This window comes from Natator depressus, chromosome 8, assembly GCF_965152275.1.
Source record: "Natator depressus isolate rNatDep1 chromosome 8, rNatDep2.hap1, whole genome shotgun sequence".
NCBI classification, from domain to species: domain Eukaryota; kingdom Metazoa; phylum Chordata; order Testudines; family Cheloniidae; genus Natator; species Natator depressus.
Genome location: NC_134241.1, coordinates 70,307,983 through 70,323,869, shown reverse-complemented (window position 1 = coordinate 70,323,869; position 15,887 = coordinate 70,307,983). Strand labels below are relative to the sequence as shown.

The window sequence follows — 15,887 nt, the reverse complement described above, 5'->3', positions numbered from 1 at the left end:
AAAAATTATGAGAATCATGATAAATTATTTTATTTCCTAAAAAATACAGTACACAGCAGTGTGTCTCTTTTCGTTATTGTTTTTCCACTGAAGAGAGCCAGGGAATGAAGCAGACTGCAGCTGTAATGGTGGGCCAACTTGGGCTCCTCCCACCAGGCTCGGGTGCTGGTATAAGTGTTTATCATATGCCTAAACAAATCCATCTGTATCTTTAAGTAGTAAGTCTGATTTTCCTTTCCTCCATCTTCACTGGTGCCTTCCACAGCATCTAGGTCAACACTTTCTCATTCCTCTTGATTATACTAATGGAGGTGGGCATTATCTGTCCATAAAATGTATTGCCCCTGCTTTCCGCTGACAGGCCACAGGAATACCAAAATCAAATACTTTCTAGATTGCAGAAAGCTCCCTGCGAGCAGAACATGACAATAGACTGCCAAATGCATTGTGGCCCTTGCAAGGATCCCAGAAAGCAGTAGAATTAGGAAGAAGTAACAAATAGCAAAGCAAATTGCAGCTGAAAAATAGTAACATTATTCCCTTTTAATATATATTGTTAAAAATGAACATTTTTACAAGCTGAATAGATGTGAGTCCAGATGCTGTCTCCGTATGTCTTATGCATTTCATGATTACAAACAAACTGCAGACTCCATATCAAGCCATCTAAAATGGTCTGGATATGAGCCCAGATGGTGTCCCCATATGCCTTATGAATTTCACTGTGTAGGGACACAGCAGAGCATATATAAGCTTGGCAGAATTTGATTTTTTTTAAATATAATTTTGAAAGATGTTTATTTTTAAGCATTTTTTACATTTTGATTTATTTAAGTTTCCATATTTGGGGAAAATTGTGGGGTGGGGATGTTACCAGACAATTATTTAATGATAGATGTTGAGATTCAAAAAGTTTAGGGTTATAACTACTAAGCACAAAATTATCACATATGAGAACATACAAATAATGTTCCTTAAATTAAACGCTAAGTTCTCCAGCGGTGTCTTTCTTCCTTTGCGTAGCTGTAAATTTTGATTATGGATTGAGATATTTTTCCATTGGTTTGTATGTGTTTGGTGAAATCAATGTTTGCTGACATTTTCTGATAAAAAATCTAATCTAAGTATAGTATCAGAGCTGGTTTCTGCATCGTAGGCATCTTCTTTAAAACATACAAGTTGGGTTGCTGCACTGAAGTTTTCTGCACCATGATCAAAACAGGCCCATCAAGAGTTCATGAAAATAGTTGCATTTGAAAATAATTGACATTTTACAGTCATCCAGTATATTTTAGTAGGAACAACACTGCCCTAGCTAATAGATTTTCCAGGAGGGTCATGACGGCTACTCAAAATGGAATAGTCAATCCTGCATGGTACCATGTACGTCTAAAAAAAAAGCCCTCAGGGTAAACAAACAGATAAATGACATGGTAGAAAGTGGTTAGTGGGCAAGTTTACTGACTGCTACCTAAAGTGCAATAAGACCAGCCCCTCTGCTGTACACAGTAGATGAAGACTAGTTAAATACTGTAGAGGTACATCATGGAATTCTAGTGCATCCTATAATAATGAAGACAGTCAGTCCACATCAAGTTTTAAATTACTCAGTCTACATGTAAATAAGATGAACAATCAACTGACTACTGGCCCAGATCACTTGTCTAAAAAAATACTGTACCTATAAATGAAAAAAAAGTTATTTAAAAATACAGTACACAGGAAAGTGTCGCTTTTTGTTTATCCACTGTCAGTTCACAACAAAAACATCTGATCAATTTAACCCAAATGCTTGACTGGCCTAGATCCCTGAGAGGGGGAGAGAGAGACCCAGTTACAAGCTGAATATACACAGTATGCTGAAAAAAATGTCAGCATAAAAGAGCCTCTTGGCAATAATATATAAAATCTTCAGGATCACCGCCATGCAAAAAAAAAAAAAAAAAAAAGTGAAGATTTCACTTAGAGCAATTTGTCGTGGGCTGGTTCCTAAACAGCTAGAGGAAGAAGGGTAAATGCATTTAGCAGGGTGGCACACACATTTGAAAAATACTACCACCATTTTTTAAACAATTGATATTTTAATGAACATTGTTGTCAATAGTTTAAGTAGCATTGTGGTGGTAAAGAGCTCTATTCTTGCTTTTTTCACATACATGCATCTTTATTCTGGATTTTCAGTTTAGCTGGATAAGTGTATGATCCGTTCTCTGTTCTACTCAAACAGTGTTCACACTGGTGATCCTGCTCTGTCCTCCAGGCAGTGTTTAGGTTATTAGAGATTAAATGGGCATTCTCTTTACTGACCAAATGAAGGGAAAGTATAGGGTTAAACATTTCATGTACACTTGACATCACAGGGTCTTGTTTTTTTATATCGGTTGGGCAGCCTCCACCACTGGTTAGTGCATGGAAAATGTGAGGCTTGGTATGCTCTGCTTGTCTCAACAGATCTACCAACACTGCTGTTCTTGATGTGTGACGAGCTGTAGCATTAGATCTGCAGTTGCCAAAGCTAAGTCTCCAGAGATAGGTCAGACATTCACTCTATCAAACGGTTGCAAACTCTTTTGGGCTCTCCACCTCTATAAAATTACTCTATATGGGCCAACTTCAGCATTAATGGAGAGCTGGGTTGCCTTTCCAATGGGTAGGTTTGATCGTGAACAATGAGTGAAAAAGAAGATATGAATGCATGAAGTTAAAGACAAGTCAGGTTCTCGCTTACACACTACAAAAATGGTTGGAAAATGCATTAATTTGAAATACGTCCCCTGTTATGCTCCCAAGGTCAGTAAGACCCCTTTGTGCTTGATTATATAAGTTCTGGTCATGTTAGCCAAAGAGACCGGATATTTACAGGTATTTAGGTGCTACACTCAGCACTGTAACACCTAACTAATTTAGGAGCCTAAATCTCATTTTCAAAAGGGATTTAGGCACATAGGAGCCAAAAGGTTATTGACCACCCTGAACTCAGCAGTGCCTAAATATCTTTAGCAATTTGGGCCAAGATATCTGTGATAGCTCTTACATTTACACAGCCACGTTTCCCACAAATTCCCTGAAACAAAAACATAGGGTATAGAAATATGTAAATTGCTTGTTAGGCTAGTTCCCTCCTCTAACCCCCATTCACCTTGACACACGCACTTCCAGCATGTCAGTTGGGTGCCCTGAGATGCATAACACATATTCAGAAGGAGAATATAGACTCCATGTAGTTTCAGTGATCTGCAATAGCTGTACTTCTGATGTTAGTTACAGAAAGAATTAAGATATCCTGGGACTAAGAATGGAGCCCTTAACTCAGAGTGAGAAATCATTACTAAAAAAGGATATATACCAATGGCCAGAATTTCTATATTTTATCATGTCCTTTATCCTAGCTATAATGTACATCATCCAAGACATTCGGGAACTACATATCAATCACTTGACTACACTTAAGTCAGGAAAATATCCAAATAAACTTTTAATTATGATACAATACTTATTACAGTAAAAATTGGCATTTTTTCTCTTCAAAAGCAGAAGCACCAGTCTTACATGTAACATATGGTATGAATGATCTCTTAAGTGAAATACAGCATAATATAATGAGCAAATAGCATTTTAGTACAGAACATAATTTTTAAAAAAATTTTCATACACTGAAATCTGCTCAAATGGAAACAATGTCATGCTGAATTAAAAACTCAGATTTTAAAAATCCAAATCAATCAGAAAATGATGTACTGCTGAATAGATATATGAATAATTAAAATGATAAATAGCCAAAAAAAGGCTAGAGAGGGCATTGTCATACAAACATGACTAGTGTTCAGATTCCCTCCCCGCCCCCCACCCCCATAAATAAATACATAAATAATGGTGCAATGCTTTTGTTGGAAAGTAAAGTGACCTTTTAATACTTAAGAAGTATTTTTCAAATGTTGATGTAGTTTTAATATTGTAAAAATCAAGTTATAAATCAGACAATTTTTACTCTTATTTTCAACACACTTCCGTTATTATGAGTGGACTGTGAAAAGAGATGATGTCCAGTGTAGTGAATATACATCAGCTTCATCATCATGTGATTTCTGCAAAGGCCGTGATGTGGTTCTAGAAATTAAAAAAAAACAAAAGCATACAGTTAGCTATGTATAATCATCATAACAAAGATTATTCCTATTTTTGGCTTTTGAAACATTCTTATGCTTGGAGAGTTTTGTAGTATAATGTAAATAAAAATGTTCCTAAGTGCAGTGCTGTCCATCCCTTGCCATAGCAAATTTTTTTAAATATTGCAAAAATTGCATACATAAGTACAGTGACCAAAGTAACTCAGTGATATAGTTCTACAACATTTTAGCTTGTAATGTATTTTTCATTTAATAATTTGAATACTTAAATTAGTAGTTTTATCGCTGTCTTATTTATAATTAAAAGCTAAATTTCTGGGAATGCAAACTGCTGCCTGAAGCTGATAGTGTTAATTACAATTTTAATGTTGTGTTTCTTTTTAAGTTTAATTGCTCCCTGTGAGCCAGATGGCATGGAATGAAGTAGTGAAATGCTAGAATTCACTTGTTGACAGAACATATTAAAAATTACTTCTTCAGAACCGCTGCAGCATCATTTGCAATGTTCTTCTGTTGCTTCCTTCAACAAGTGTATTCTTTAAGCGTGTGTGTGTGTGTGTGTATAAGTAACAGGTTTTACTTCACTTTTTACTTAAAACACAACACAGTAAAAAACTGTAGTGTCCAGCATAAATTATGTGGTCCATTGTCATGCTCCAGTCTGAAACTATTTATGCAGGTGGGTAACTTGACGCACATGAGTCTCATTCACACACCTGCTGAAGTGTTTGCATTTGGTCCCTAGTGGTGGGATTCTGCAAGGCACTGACAGCCTATTCTGTGTTACCAACTGTTCTCAACTCCTATTGTCTTCAACATACAATCGCTTTTCTAAGGAATTGTTTAAGCCACCACCATGAAACATGTTTTAAACAGACAAAATGAAACAGTCCTATTGATATAGGGCCCTATGCATCTCCTCCCATGTGAAAATGCATGGAGGAAAATTTAATCTGGAAGTACTGCAGATTTTGCTGTAGGATCACATCTTTTCTCTTGCCACCTTCTCATATCCCCCAGCAGTAGGACAGCAAGTAACGTGGAGACAGTGCAAGGCAAGAAAAATGGGTAAAGGATATGAAAGAAACTCTGTACATGCCTTATCCTACTGTCACTTAGTTTGACTCTCCTAGGTGCTCCTTCCATCATCTCTCTTTGCCAGTAACACTCCTAACTGTGTTCTCAATTGCTCTCAGGCTGTGGGCTGGTTTTGTGACTCATGTGATGGGGTTCAGAGCTCACATAAGGGTCATTCATATTGCACCATCCTTACTTTTTTAGAAGGAATTTAATCTGTGCAGGAGAGGAAAGGTGCTGTTTAAAGTGCAAATTTCTTAGCTCTTCCTTTAGACCAGTCTCCTATGGGGATGGGGCATTTTATGGAAGGGAATGTAGTAGTTACCCATCGGAGGTGGAGAGATGGAACATCCTACCATTACACCCTAGGTCCCTCTACCTCTAACCCCAGTCATTCTGGTGACTTTGTTCCTGGCCTCGCAGCAAAGGGACATAACTATGTTTTATTTAGTGAGGTAGGGGGAGGGGAAATAACCTATGTTTTCTATTATGGATTTTAAAAAAAATACTGGAATAAAAAAGAAAAGCTTTTGGATTTCTGTAAAGTCTCTGTTTTAATGTTACTCAAAAAGATAACAAAAATGCTTTAAACAAATGACAGTTGATTAAATGGCTAGCAAATTACTTTCTCTAATGATCATTTTGGATTATGAGAGAACTTGATGTGAAGAAGTTTTCAGAGTTTAACAGTGTTAATACTTGGCAGAGGTTTCTGAACTGTCGTCAACAAAAGAGAAATAAAATTAGATTTCTGAAATGGAAAACAACATTCAGATGAAGCTCAGGGAACTATTTACTTACTGGGCCAAATTCTGCTCTCAGTTATGCTTGTACCACCCCACTGAACCCAAAGCAGTTGTAGGGGATTATGACATTTGGCCCAATGTATTTATATTTGACACCTATTTAGACCTGAAAAATGATACTGTCAATTTAATCTGATTGTTATAACAATAGATAAACGATGTTTAGACAGCAAACGCCTCATTGAAAGAGATTAGAGAAAAAAAATACTTACTCTTTTTTCTTTAGGTAACATTTTCAGAAAATGGGACTTAGGTAATTTTGAACATTTTACCCTTTGTGTACTTGATGATACTTTACATTAATATTCAGTTTCTCCTGTTGTTTATGTGGATTTTTCACATAGCAACAGAGAAAAGGAAACATATGCTGGCAGGTACTCCTGGTGTAGAAGGTGTAGAACTGAAACTGCTTAGTTCATTGTTTTGAAATGGGCTAGATTTTCTAGAGATACAGTGCTCTTCCACAGAAGTATCCAATGGAGGGGTTAGTGGAACCCAGACTGGTGGTCAACACTGAGTTTCATGGACATCTTTTCCCTTGGGGGTCTGAAGGAAGCAGGAGTTATGGCCTTCCAAAACCATAGATCCTTGGGATCCCCATGAAAGGGAACACACAGTCCTGCAGATAACTGAGCCACCTGCACTACTCTGGTAGCACAGCTACTGTGCATAATCCCCCTTTCTGAGGGAGTGAGCGAGAGTGTGTGTGTGTGTGTGTGTGTGTGTGTGTGTGTGTGTGTGTGTGTGTGAGAGAGAGAGAGAGAGAGAGAGAATGCACAGAGTCCAAGTTTAATGCTGTTTCAGTTGACATTACTTTAGGAGTGGATACCTACTGCTTAAGGAAAAGAGAATGCCAATGACAGCAGCTTCATCCTCCTACCTCTAAAAACCAGCTGGTCACCAAACCCCTAGCTCACACACACAGGTGCCTCTGTGTAGGCTCAGGGCAAAGGGTATCCTACTGAAGAGGAATTCCTGCACAAGATCCTCAGCAAGATCTGCTAACTTAGGATCCCTTCCAGTTATGGAGAGGTTGATCGTGTGAACATCCTTAAAACTTGCCCAGTTATTTTCAATGGATTTTGCAAGATGCCATTTTAAATAGATCAAAAGTAATGACTTTCTTGTGCCAAGACTGATTAGTACTGATGCATGCAAGTGTGGCACTGTTCGTGCTTTCAGATATAGCCTTCTCAGACGTAGATTCTGAGGAAGGATGATATTTAGAGAAAAAATAGAATCCCTCTAGAATAAGTGACTCTTCAGTTGCTTTACCATGCCCTTTTACTTCAGTTTAGCTTTATTATGACAGAGAATTCAGTGTATGAAATTTGCAACAATACCAGCAGTTAAGGCGCACACAGATGCAACAGACAAACAAAAACACATGCATGAGAGCTCAAATCCTCAAACTCCATGGGAAATAGTTATACCACTCAGTGCTCAAAAGAATTAGGATACAGTTGGGTTCTGTTAAAGTTTAGCAGTTTTACACATTGGTACACTGTTTTGTGTTATTTTAAATTGACAGTGTGAAGTTTGTGGAAGCAGAAAGAGAAGATTTTAAACACTTCATGCTTTGTAATTATTTCTTCAAACCAATAAAAACTAGAAAAGTGAAATGATAAAAGTTAAACCTTGAGTGCAGGTTTCTGGGGAAAAATCCCACGTTTTGTAGCATGTTTTTATGTATTTAATTTTGATTTATAACCTGCTACAGACTGTAAAGTGCATGTTGTACATGAAAAATTCCACATCCTCTTACTTATGTTTTGTATTTTCCTTTACACAGATTTCACATTTTTAGAGTAGGACATACTCTTTTCTGTTCTATAAAAACAGTCTTTACTATAGCTGTGAATCCTTAAAAATAGCCATTTATGCAACAAAATTTCTTTTTTCGAGACACTTTAAAAAAAGTTCCCACACTGCCTAGAATGGGGGAGTTTAATTTAAAGTTAATAGAAAAATTAAAAAGAAGCAATTCAAAAAATTCTGTAGTCACAGAAAATTAGCTCTCCCATATTTAAGTCCCAACACACAAGAATATCTCCTGGTTCTACAGGAAAGAGATGCATTTTTAGAGAACACAGCAAGTAATCCTTCAGTGAAATGTCACTTCTTACAAAGTTCTCAACCTGCACAGAAGGCTAACATACGTTATATCTGCCTTTGCTTTAAAGCCACACTTCAACACACTAGTGCGCTTCTGCGCACATACGTTTATTGCCTTATGTGAAGATGTTCGAAACGGTTCATTCGTGTTATCCAGGAGAAGAACCTAACGAGGTGTGCTTTGAAGGAGTTTTGTTGTAAAGGATCTTCTTGTTTGTTATCAATATTTGGATTCTGTAATACCTACAATATGTATTTTTACAGAAATCACATTAAACATATTTTCAAATTTCTTTTGTTCAACTGCTATTTCATTGTACTACTTACTGAAACTCAGATGCTGTGATCATGTAATTTGCATTTGAAATAAAACTATTTCACATAAACATCTACTTCGAGGCAACTGTAGTGTAACAATGGGAAAGGGATGATGAGACCATATATTCAGATGCTTGATTTCAGTAAAATTTGGAGCTAAACTGCTTTCTATCCTTTTTTGAATGTGCTCTCTCCTGTGTTTACTATACATATTGTTGACATACTGAGCAATCAAGATATAGCCATATGGCCACAAAAGGTCAGCAAAATTTCTCATAAGAAATTTAAACCCATGCATACTGGTTAGATGGCATGCAAGTGAGAACAGATCAACCCACAGGTTCAAATATGCATGTATGGCTACCTCAATACTTACCTGGACCTCATCTCCACAGCAATTGAGCACCTCCCAATTAAATAATAATAAAAACACTTCATCTTAGCATTCTAAGGATAAATGTACTCAGCCCTAAGCTTAAAACAGCAGTTTTGCATTGCTGAGCCAGTACTGGCAATGATCCTTCGTGGGGAGACACAGCACCCACAGCTTCTGAGCATCACAAAGACCGGATATCTTCCTTTCAGCACTGCTTAATCACCTCCATGCATCCCAATTAAACAGACTTGATAGCTAATTAATAACCACGCCTTGCCATTAAGTGGCATTAGGCTCAATTCAACTTGCTAAGAAAAATTCCAGTTAAGTGTATAATGTTTCCAACAGGTGCACACACAAGGAAGCTTGCTCATTGTTAAGTCATATAAGGGAGCAATACAAGTTCCCCTGGGCTGCTGGCCATCTCTGCCAGCTGGCATGGAGCTGTGGGGAGTGGCAGAGATATGGCTCTCCTTTCTCTCATTCCCCTTTCTGTGCCCCTGGTGATGGCAATCGGGAGCATTCACTGTGGTCACGAGAGTGCATGGGCTGGAATTGTACTGGTCCTAGCACAAGTGGTTGCAGTGGAGAAAGATCTGTGCACTCACCTCCATTGGCCACCCAGGAATGTGCTGGGTGCCATCTAGCCTTATGTGAAGAGTACTGCATCACAGACATAGGTATTGGGCCTGGTAGCAGAACATCGGGGAGTTTCCAGGCATGGGAAGTGACAGTATATTTTCTTCATTTATGGGAAGAGATTAATATACAATTCTAGGATGGATGAGCAAACACCCCTTCCACTGGGGCAACAAATGAAGTCAGTTTTAAGCAAGAGAGTGGCTCCATTTTAGGGTTTTGTTTTGTTTTTTTTATTGAAGAGAAACAGAGTAATTGAAATGTTTCTCCCCAGCACTGCCTTGGTCCATGGCAACATGATCCTGTCAGAGTTCTAGACATGCACAGTAGTGATTTGCTGTCATTAAGTTATCCTGACTACTGCTACAGCAGCATGTAAACCGATAATAAGGAAAAGAGATACTCCAATATTCCAATACACGCAAAGTCAGGATTTAGATTTAGGATAGTCACATTTGGTATATGCTTATCAACAGGTGAGGGAAGGAAAAAGCGTCGTGCATGCCAGCTTTCAAGCTTGCCTTTGTCTCCAGAGAAGACCATATTATAAGAGGTTAGCTAGAAAACAAAAAAATGAGTCGATAATAAAAGCATCTAGCAAGAGATTGGAGTTTGAACTAATTTAGCCATAAATTAGATTAATTTTACACATCTCTGCTATTTATTATTAATTATGAATTACTATTTGACTGTTTCTCTGGATCCTATCCAGAACTGTAGGGTGCTCCAAAAATTTAAATCACACCACTGAAAATTTAAAAAATTTCAATACAAGACTTTAGTTCATCAATTATTTTCCAATGATAAATCTTCCAGTTAACTTATTTTATGAAAAAAGAAAGATGATTTTCCCACTCCTTAAATCATCCTTCAGTCTTCAGCCTCTCTACCTCGGGACCTCTAACGTGCCTAAGAATCTGAAAGACAAGGTGGGCTTTGCAGCAAACCCTGGGCTTGGGCTGAGCCAGGAGGGAAATGAATTACAGTGCTGAGGACTCTCATGGAAAACACCTGCTGCTATCCCCCAAACTGAGAATGCACCACAGATCTCAGCTGAGGGAATATGAGTTGGAGAGAGAGGCAGTCTCCAAACCACTCACAAATGGTGGACACATTCTCTCAGGCAGAATGAAGGTATTACGCTCGCAAACTCATCCAGTGGCTTCACCCAATCCACCATCACATAAATCTTGCCTGAATTAAGCCTCAGACAGATTATTGGATGAGATGGAAGAGGGACAGCGAGGAAGAAAACACTAGCTTCTATGAAATCTTCACCCCAGAACAGCCAGGAGAGAAAGGTTTGAGTGGCCTGACTGGATTTCTGATTAATAGGTCAACTCTGTGCAGAGTTAAAATGTGTGACCTCTGATGGCTCCTGCCCTGCCTCACTGGCTTTTAGCCTAGGATAACACAGCACAAAAATATGGGATGTTTTCTTTTACTAACACAATCTGTTTTAGGCCAGCTAACATCTTGTTTTGTTTTGACACCTTATAGAGAATTTACTGAATGGAATATTTTGAAGGTATATATTCATCAACTAAATGCAAATGAGACTGTGACCTCTTTATAACAAAAACTCAACACAACTGACCTAGACATATGTGGTTATAAAAGGCATATTAGATAATTCTGAAAAGATATCTGCCTTCTCTTCCAAGGAAATGAACCAGAAACTAGGGTCTCATTCAGCAATCCTTACTGGGGGGGGGGGGGGGGGAAATCTCATTTTCAAGTGATGGGCATGTGATGTGAATTGGTTTAAAAAATGCACTTTTTTCTTATGCTTAATACAAAGAAGTACATTAATACTAATTTGTTCTAAAGTGAACTCCAATGTTTGTAAATGTAAAACTTTGTTTAAGTGTCCTGCAGGATATGAATTTGTTTACCATCTTCAAATGAGAAGAGAAAATATTTTAACAAGTAATGACAGAAAAGCTCATTATAAAAATTAGATTTACTTTAAAATTTGCATTAGTAGTTCAAACTTTCCTTTAGGTAAATATGTCTGGAGTATTGTCGTTCCTTAGTTATGTTATCTGTTTCAATGCCTGCTCGCTAACAAAATTGTTCTGGCATAGCCATACCTAACATTTATATAACAGAACAGCATCTCTGCAGAAGCAAAATTTTTAGTACAGCAAGATAACATGAATTTTAAATACAATGCAACAGTTATTCATGCCAAGCATTCTGATTTACGCAAGGATCCTGTCACTACTACGTGCTAATCTAAAATCTTATTTGTTTTGGCAAGAGACCACAGCTTTTCTCCAGTTACTGTGCCGCTGGTGTATAATGCATTTTATCCTACATCATCATCACTCTCATTCAGGAGTTATACCTAATCCTGCAGTCCTTCCTGAAGCAAAGATATCATTGAACCTGGTCTGCAAAGTTAACATACCCAGAACTTTCACTTACTTGAATGGGAGTTCTGTACATGGGGTGAAAGTTGTCTGAGTATACAAGACCAGTGCTACACCCCCTTGCACCTTTTCAGCCCTACACAGGGATCCATTGGCTGCGCACTCCTACATGTCACAGAAAAGATCACTGCACTGACCCCACTTAGACTTGTGCTTTTATGTATATAAGTAGCCCCCGTACTGTATGCAGCTGGCTTGGAGCAACTGCATGGCAACCCTACATGTAACCTGGGGCTTGGGTCACAGATTTCATGACTCCAACTGCTCCATGTTCCACCCAATCTCAGCCTGAATACTCAGTGCCAGTGTCTATTAAAGGATCAATTAACATAGTTAAGGAAGTCACTGAAATCTTCACCCTCAAATCTCCTTACCTGAAAGTCCTTCGCTGTCAGCATCCTAACACCAGCACTCAGCCCTAAATCTGTGGGATGTTAATTCAACACCCAGTTGACCTGAACTGGTGAGATGGAACATGAGAAGTGGATTGGTTTCCGATGTAACCAAACCATAAAGGGCATGAATGGAAAATGCAAGTAGCACGTGCTCCCGCCTTTGCCCATTTACTCAGGGGTGTTTCACAGTCACATTGTACATGACCTGATGTGTCTGCAGCATCACTAGGCATGGCTGTGAGAAGGGCACATTGCCGTAATCATGTCTAGGGGCTGGCAGACTTCGCATCATTCCCAAAACACAATTGCGAGAAGGGTCTCACAGGGGAAGCCTCATGTGTCTCATAATATGTACTTTTCCCTGCTTCTAAAGCAAACAGGTTTCAGAGTAACAGCCGTGTTAGTCTGTATTCGTAAAAAGAAAAAAGAAAAGGAGTACTTGTGGCACCTTAGAGACTAACCAGTTTATTTGAGCATGAGCTTTCGTGAGCTACAGCTCACTTCATCGGATGCATCCGATGAAGTGAGCTGTAGCTCACGAAAGCTCATGCTCAAATAAACTGGTTAGTCTCTAAGGTGCCACAAGTACTCCTTTTCTTTTTTCTTTTTACTAAAACAAACACTCCTTAATGGTAGCATTTCCTGCTACCACTCTACTGAGGCAGTTTGGGATACAGGATACAAGCATCAATGTTCAGTCAATCCAGAAAAGTTAGCAAAATCACCATCACATTTTGGTATTTAAAATGAAACCGTCTGGATAGACGTTACCTTTTCTAAAGGACTTTCTACTCGTGGGATGCTGATCATTGGCATCTGGGCCAGATTATCCATATGAGAATTTTCATGTTCTGGTTGTCTTCCTCTAAAATTATTTACCACACATACAACCTAAAAAGGTCAGAAGGTAGTTAGAATAATGAACAAGCGTTTTACTTATTTGAGCCTGATCCTGAACTCCTTACTCAGGAAAAACTCCTACTGACTTCAGTAAGAGATGACTGTAGGAGAACAGAAATATCAATGAAATAAAATAAAGATACCCACTTTGTCCTCCTGTACCTAACCCTCTAAATACCAATTATTTTTAAACTATCCTGAGTTCAATGAACATTTTACCACAGTGGAAAAGTCGGGAGTGGACCCACTCTCACCAGAAGCAACGGTACAGTAATTCTCGTGAAGGTAACTTCGTAAATGTGACTAAATGAACGAGATTGACTGAAAGAATCATGTGAGCGTGTTAGTCAGATTCACGTTGACAAAAAGTCTTTAATATTTCAAGAGGATATTATTTTAAACAATATATTGTCCCATGCATTATCATAGTACAAGCGATCTTCCTAAAAGAAGATCTGTTGCTGATGTGGAAAAATAATAGTAATTTAAATCTCAAACTAAGTATATGTTTAAATCAAGTTTTATCAGATAAATGCACAGAAAGCACAGCAACAACACTGAACTCCTATAAAGATTAGCAAATATTGAAGTCCATGATAGTGTTTCTCACACAGTATAATTTAAATGCTTATCATTTGGCACTATCCTGACACCAACATGAGCATTCACAAACACTTCCTCTAGAAATGGGTATAAAAATCAGTTGTTTTATTTTATTAATTGCTTGTATAGTATGTTCTCAACTTGTTCACTCACTAGGCTTTCAAAATGGACGGGTGGACTTCCGCAGAGTGGAAATTGATTTTAGTGACAATGGACTAGTTTGAAAGACATTTTTCAAAATGTTAAACAATTTGTCCTGCAGTTATCGGAGTATAAATTAAATGTCTTGATCAAAATTTATTTATATTCTCTTTCCAATAGCTAATTAATAAAAATGCACTGCACTTTTTTCACGTTTATTGTAGAGTGTCATTTATTTCTTCAAATAAATACTTAATCAAATGGAGGGATTTCTACCATGAATGTCTGAATAGAAGGATGATATTCACACAAGTTCGTATGGCTTGTTTTCCCTTCCCCAGAAACAGCTAATGAATAGTCAAACATTTAAACACCACAATTTTTTATTGTTCCTTCTAAGACGTCATTGTAGGCTGGGGGTTTTACCACTGAACCTCCTCCAAAATCTAATTAAATCTAATGTCCCTACCAGTTTTATAAGGACTCATGCTGTATGGCAATAGCAATGAAATATGTAAAACAAGTACATGTTCCTTGTGGTGCTCCAGTGGTGCTAGCAGGATAGAGAGCTAGCTTAAACAGCAGGCAAGGAATTCTCTTAGAGTAGAGGATTTCCCCTGTGATAGCTCAAAGCCACCTGTTCCTGACTCTCTGGGGTAGGAAGTATATGTGGCCAAGTGTCTTACACTCCCTCCTTTGATCCTGAGCCAACAGGACCACCCCTGAAAGGGTTGGGGGTGAGGGGGACCACAATTTAGAGATGCCCTAAGGCTGCTCTCAAATGTGTCTCCAGGATCAGGAAGGTTGAAGGTGGGGTGATGGCTTTACACTCTTTGGGTTCGGAGCCCAGCGTAGCTTGGTCATACCCAAGGATTACATCCAAAGTGTTTCTTAGGGGAAAATATATATAAATTTTTGGGAGGATGAATTTAGTATGAGTGAAAGGTGTCAGAGAGACAGACCTATAGGGAATTTGAGTGTAGATCAGCATCTGTGCTCTTTCACAAACTTCAATTCTCTATTGAGATTGTCAATAAAAGTGTTCAAGAGTGGTGGTGGTTTTGTGATATGGACATTTGTCCACATGAACTGAGACCGGAGATCTGGGTACCATAATAAAGTTGCATCTAATTCCAAAAATCTCTCCAAAAGAGAAAGGGCACCTTTTTATATGCAATATAAAAACCAGATACCAATTGCAGCATCACTAATGGCTACACTTGCAACAACAGAAAACCATACATTAAATCACTCTTTGTCGGCTTCTATAGGATTTAAAGCTAAATTAAGTCTTTTATTCTGGTAAACCACATAATTTTCAATTAAATATAAATGAATACAAAGTAAATTTACCAGATTGTTGTTTTGTTTCATTTAGCCACGAAGAGCAGCATTATCAATCAGTTAATACAGCACTTTAATGTTGTATAATGAAAATCAAGATTGGATGTCATTCTAAAAGAAATGCCCTAGCTCAACAAGTCACGGGCTAGATATATGAACTATGGCATGAAATTTTATGCCCTCTGTTCTAAAATCTATGCATCTATGAAAACTGGCATTTTAGTTAGAAAACTGAGGCCCACCTCGAAGTCTGGCATTTTAGTTTCCTGTAAAAGAATCTAAGGCATCAATACTCCCATTAACAGCATAAAATTACACATGGAATTCTTTAACGTGTTGTAGACATTTGTCCATGTGAACTGAGGCCATGGATCTGGGTCTCAGAATATAGGGGCATCCAGTCCCACAAGAAAAATGGCATCTTTTTATATGCAATATACAAACCAGACACCTGAACTGCAACATCACTAAGGTAAGAAATCAGGGACCCAATGAAGTAGAGGAGAGTTTTGCCATTGACTTCAATGGGGCTAAGATTTTACCTTTTGTCTCTCTCTCACCCACATCCAAACACACACACACACACACACACACATATATATATATGTGCA

The 15,887-nt window shown here is 38.1% G+C and overlaps 1 protein-coding gene across 3 annotated transcripts in view; it reads right to left on the bottom strand.

Moving 5' to 3' along the window:
• Positions 1-3,521: 3,521 nt before the first annotated feature.
• Positions 3,522-15,887, bottom strand: part of PLPPR5 (phospholipid phosphatase related 5) — a 96,135-nt gene continuing 83,769 nt past the window's right edge. The window contains exons 6-7 of one of the 3 annotated variants that reach the window (XM_074961276.1): positions 13,060-13,179; positions 3,522-4,107 (exon numbers count right to left, since the gene is read on the bottom strand). In XM_074961276.1, coding sequence (XP_074817377.1) covers positions 4,075-4,107; positions 13,060-13,179 — 153 coding nt within the window. In that variant the 3' untranslated portion in view covers positions 3,522-4,074. The remainder of the gene's footprint in view (positions 4,108-13,059; positions 13,180-15,887) is intronic. The other 2 variants (XM_074961277.1, XM_074961278.1) reach the window with 2 other exon arrangements.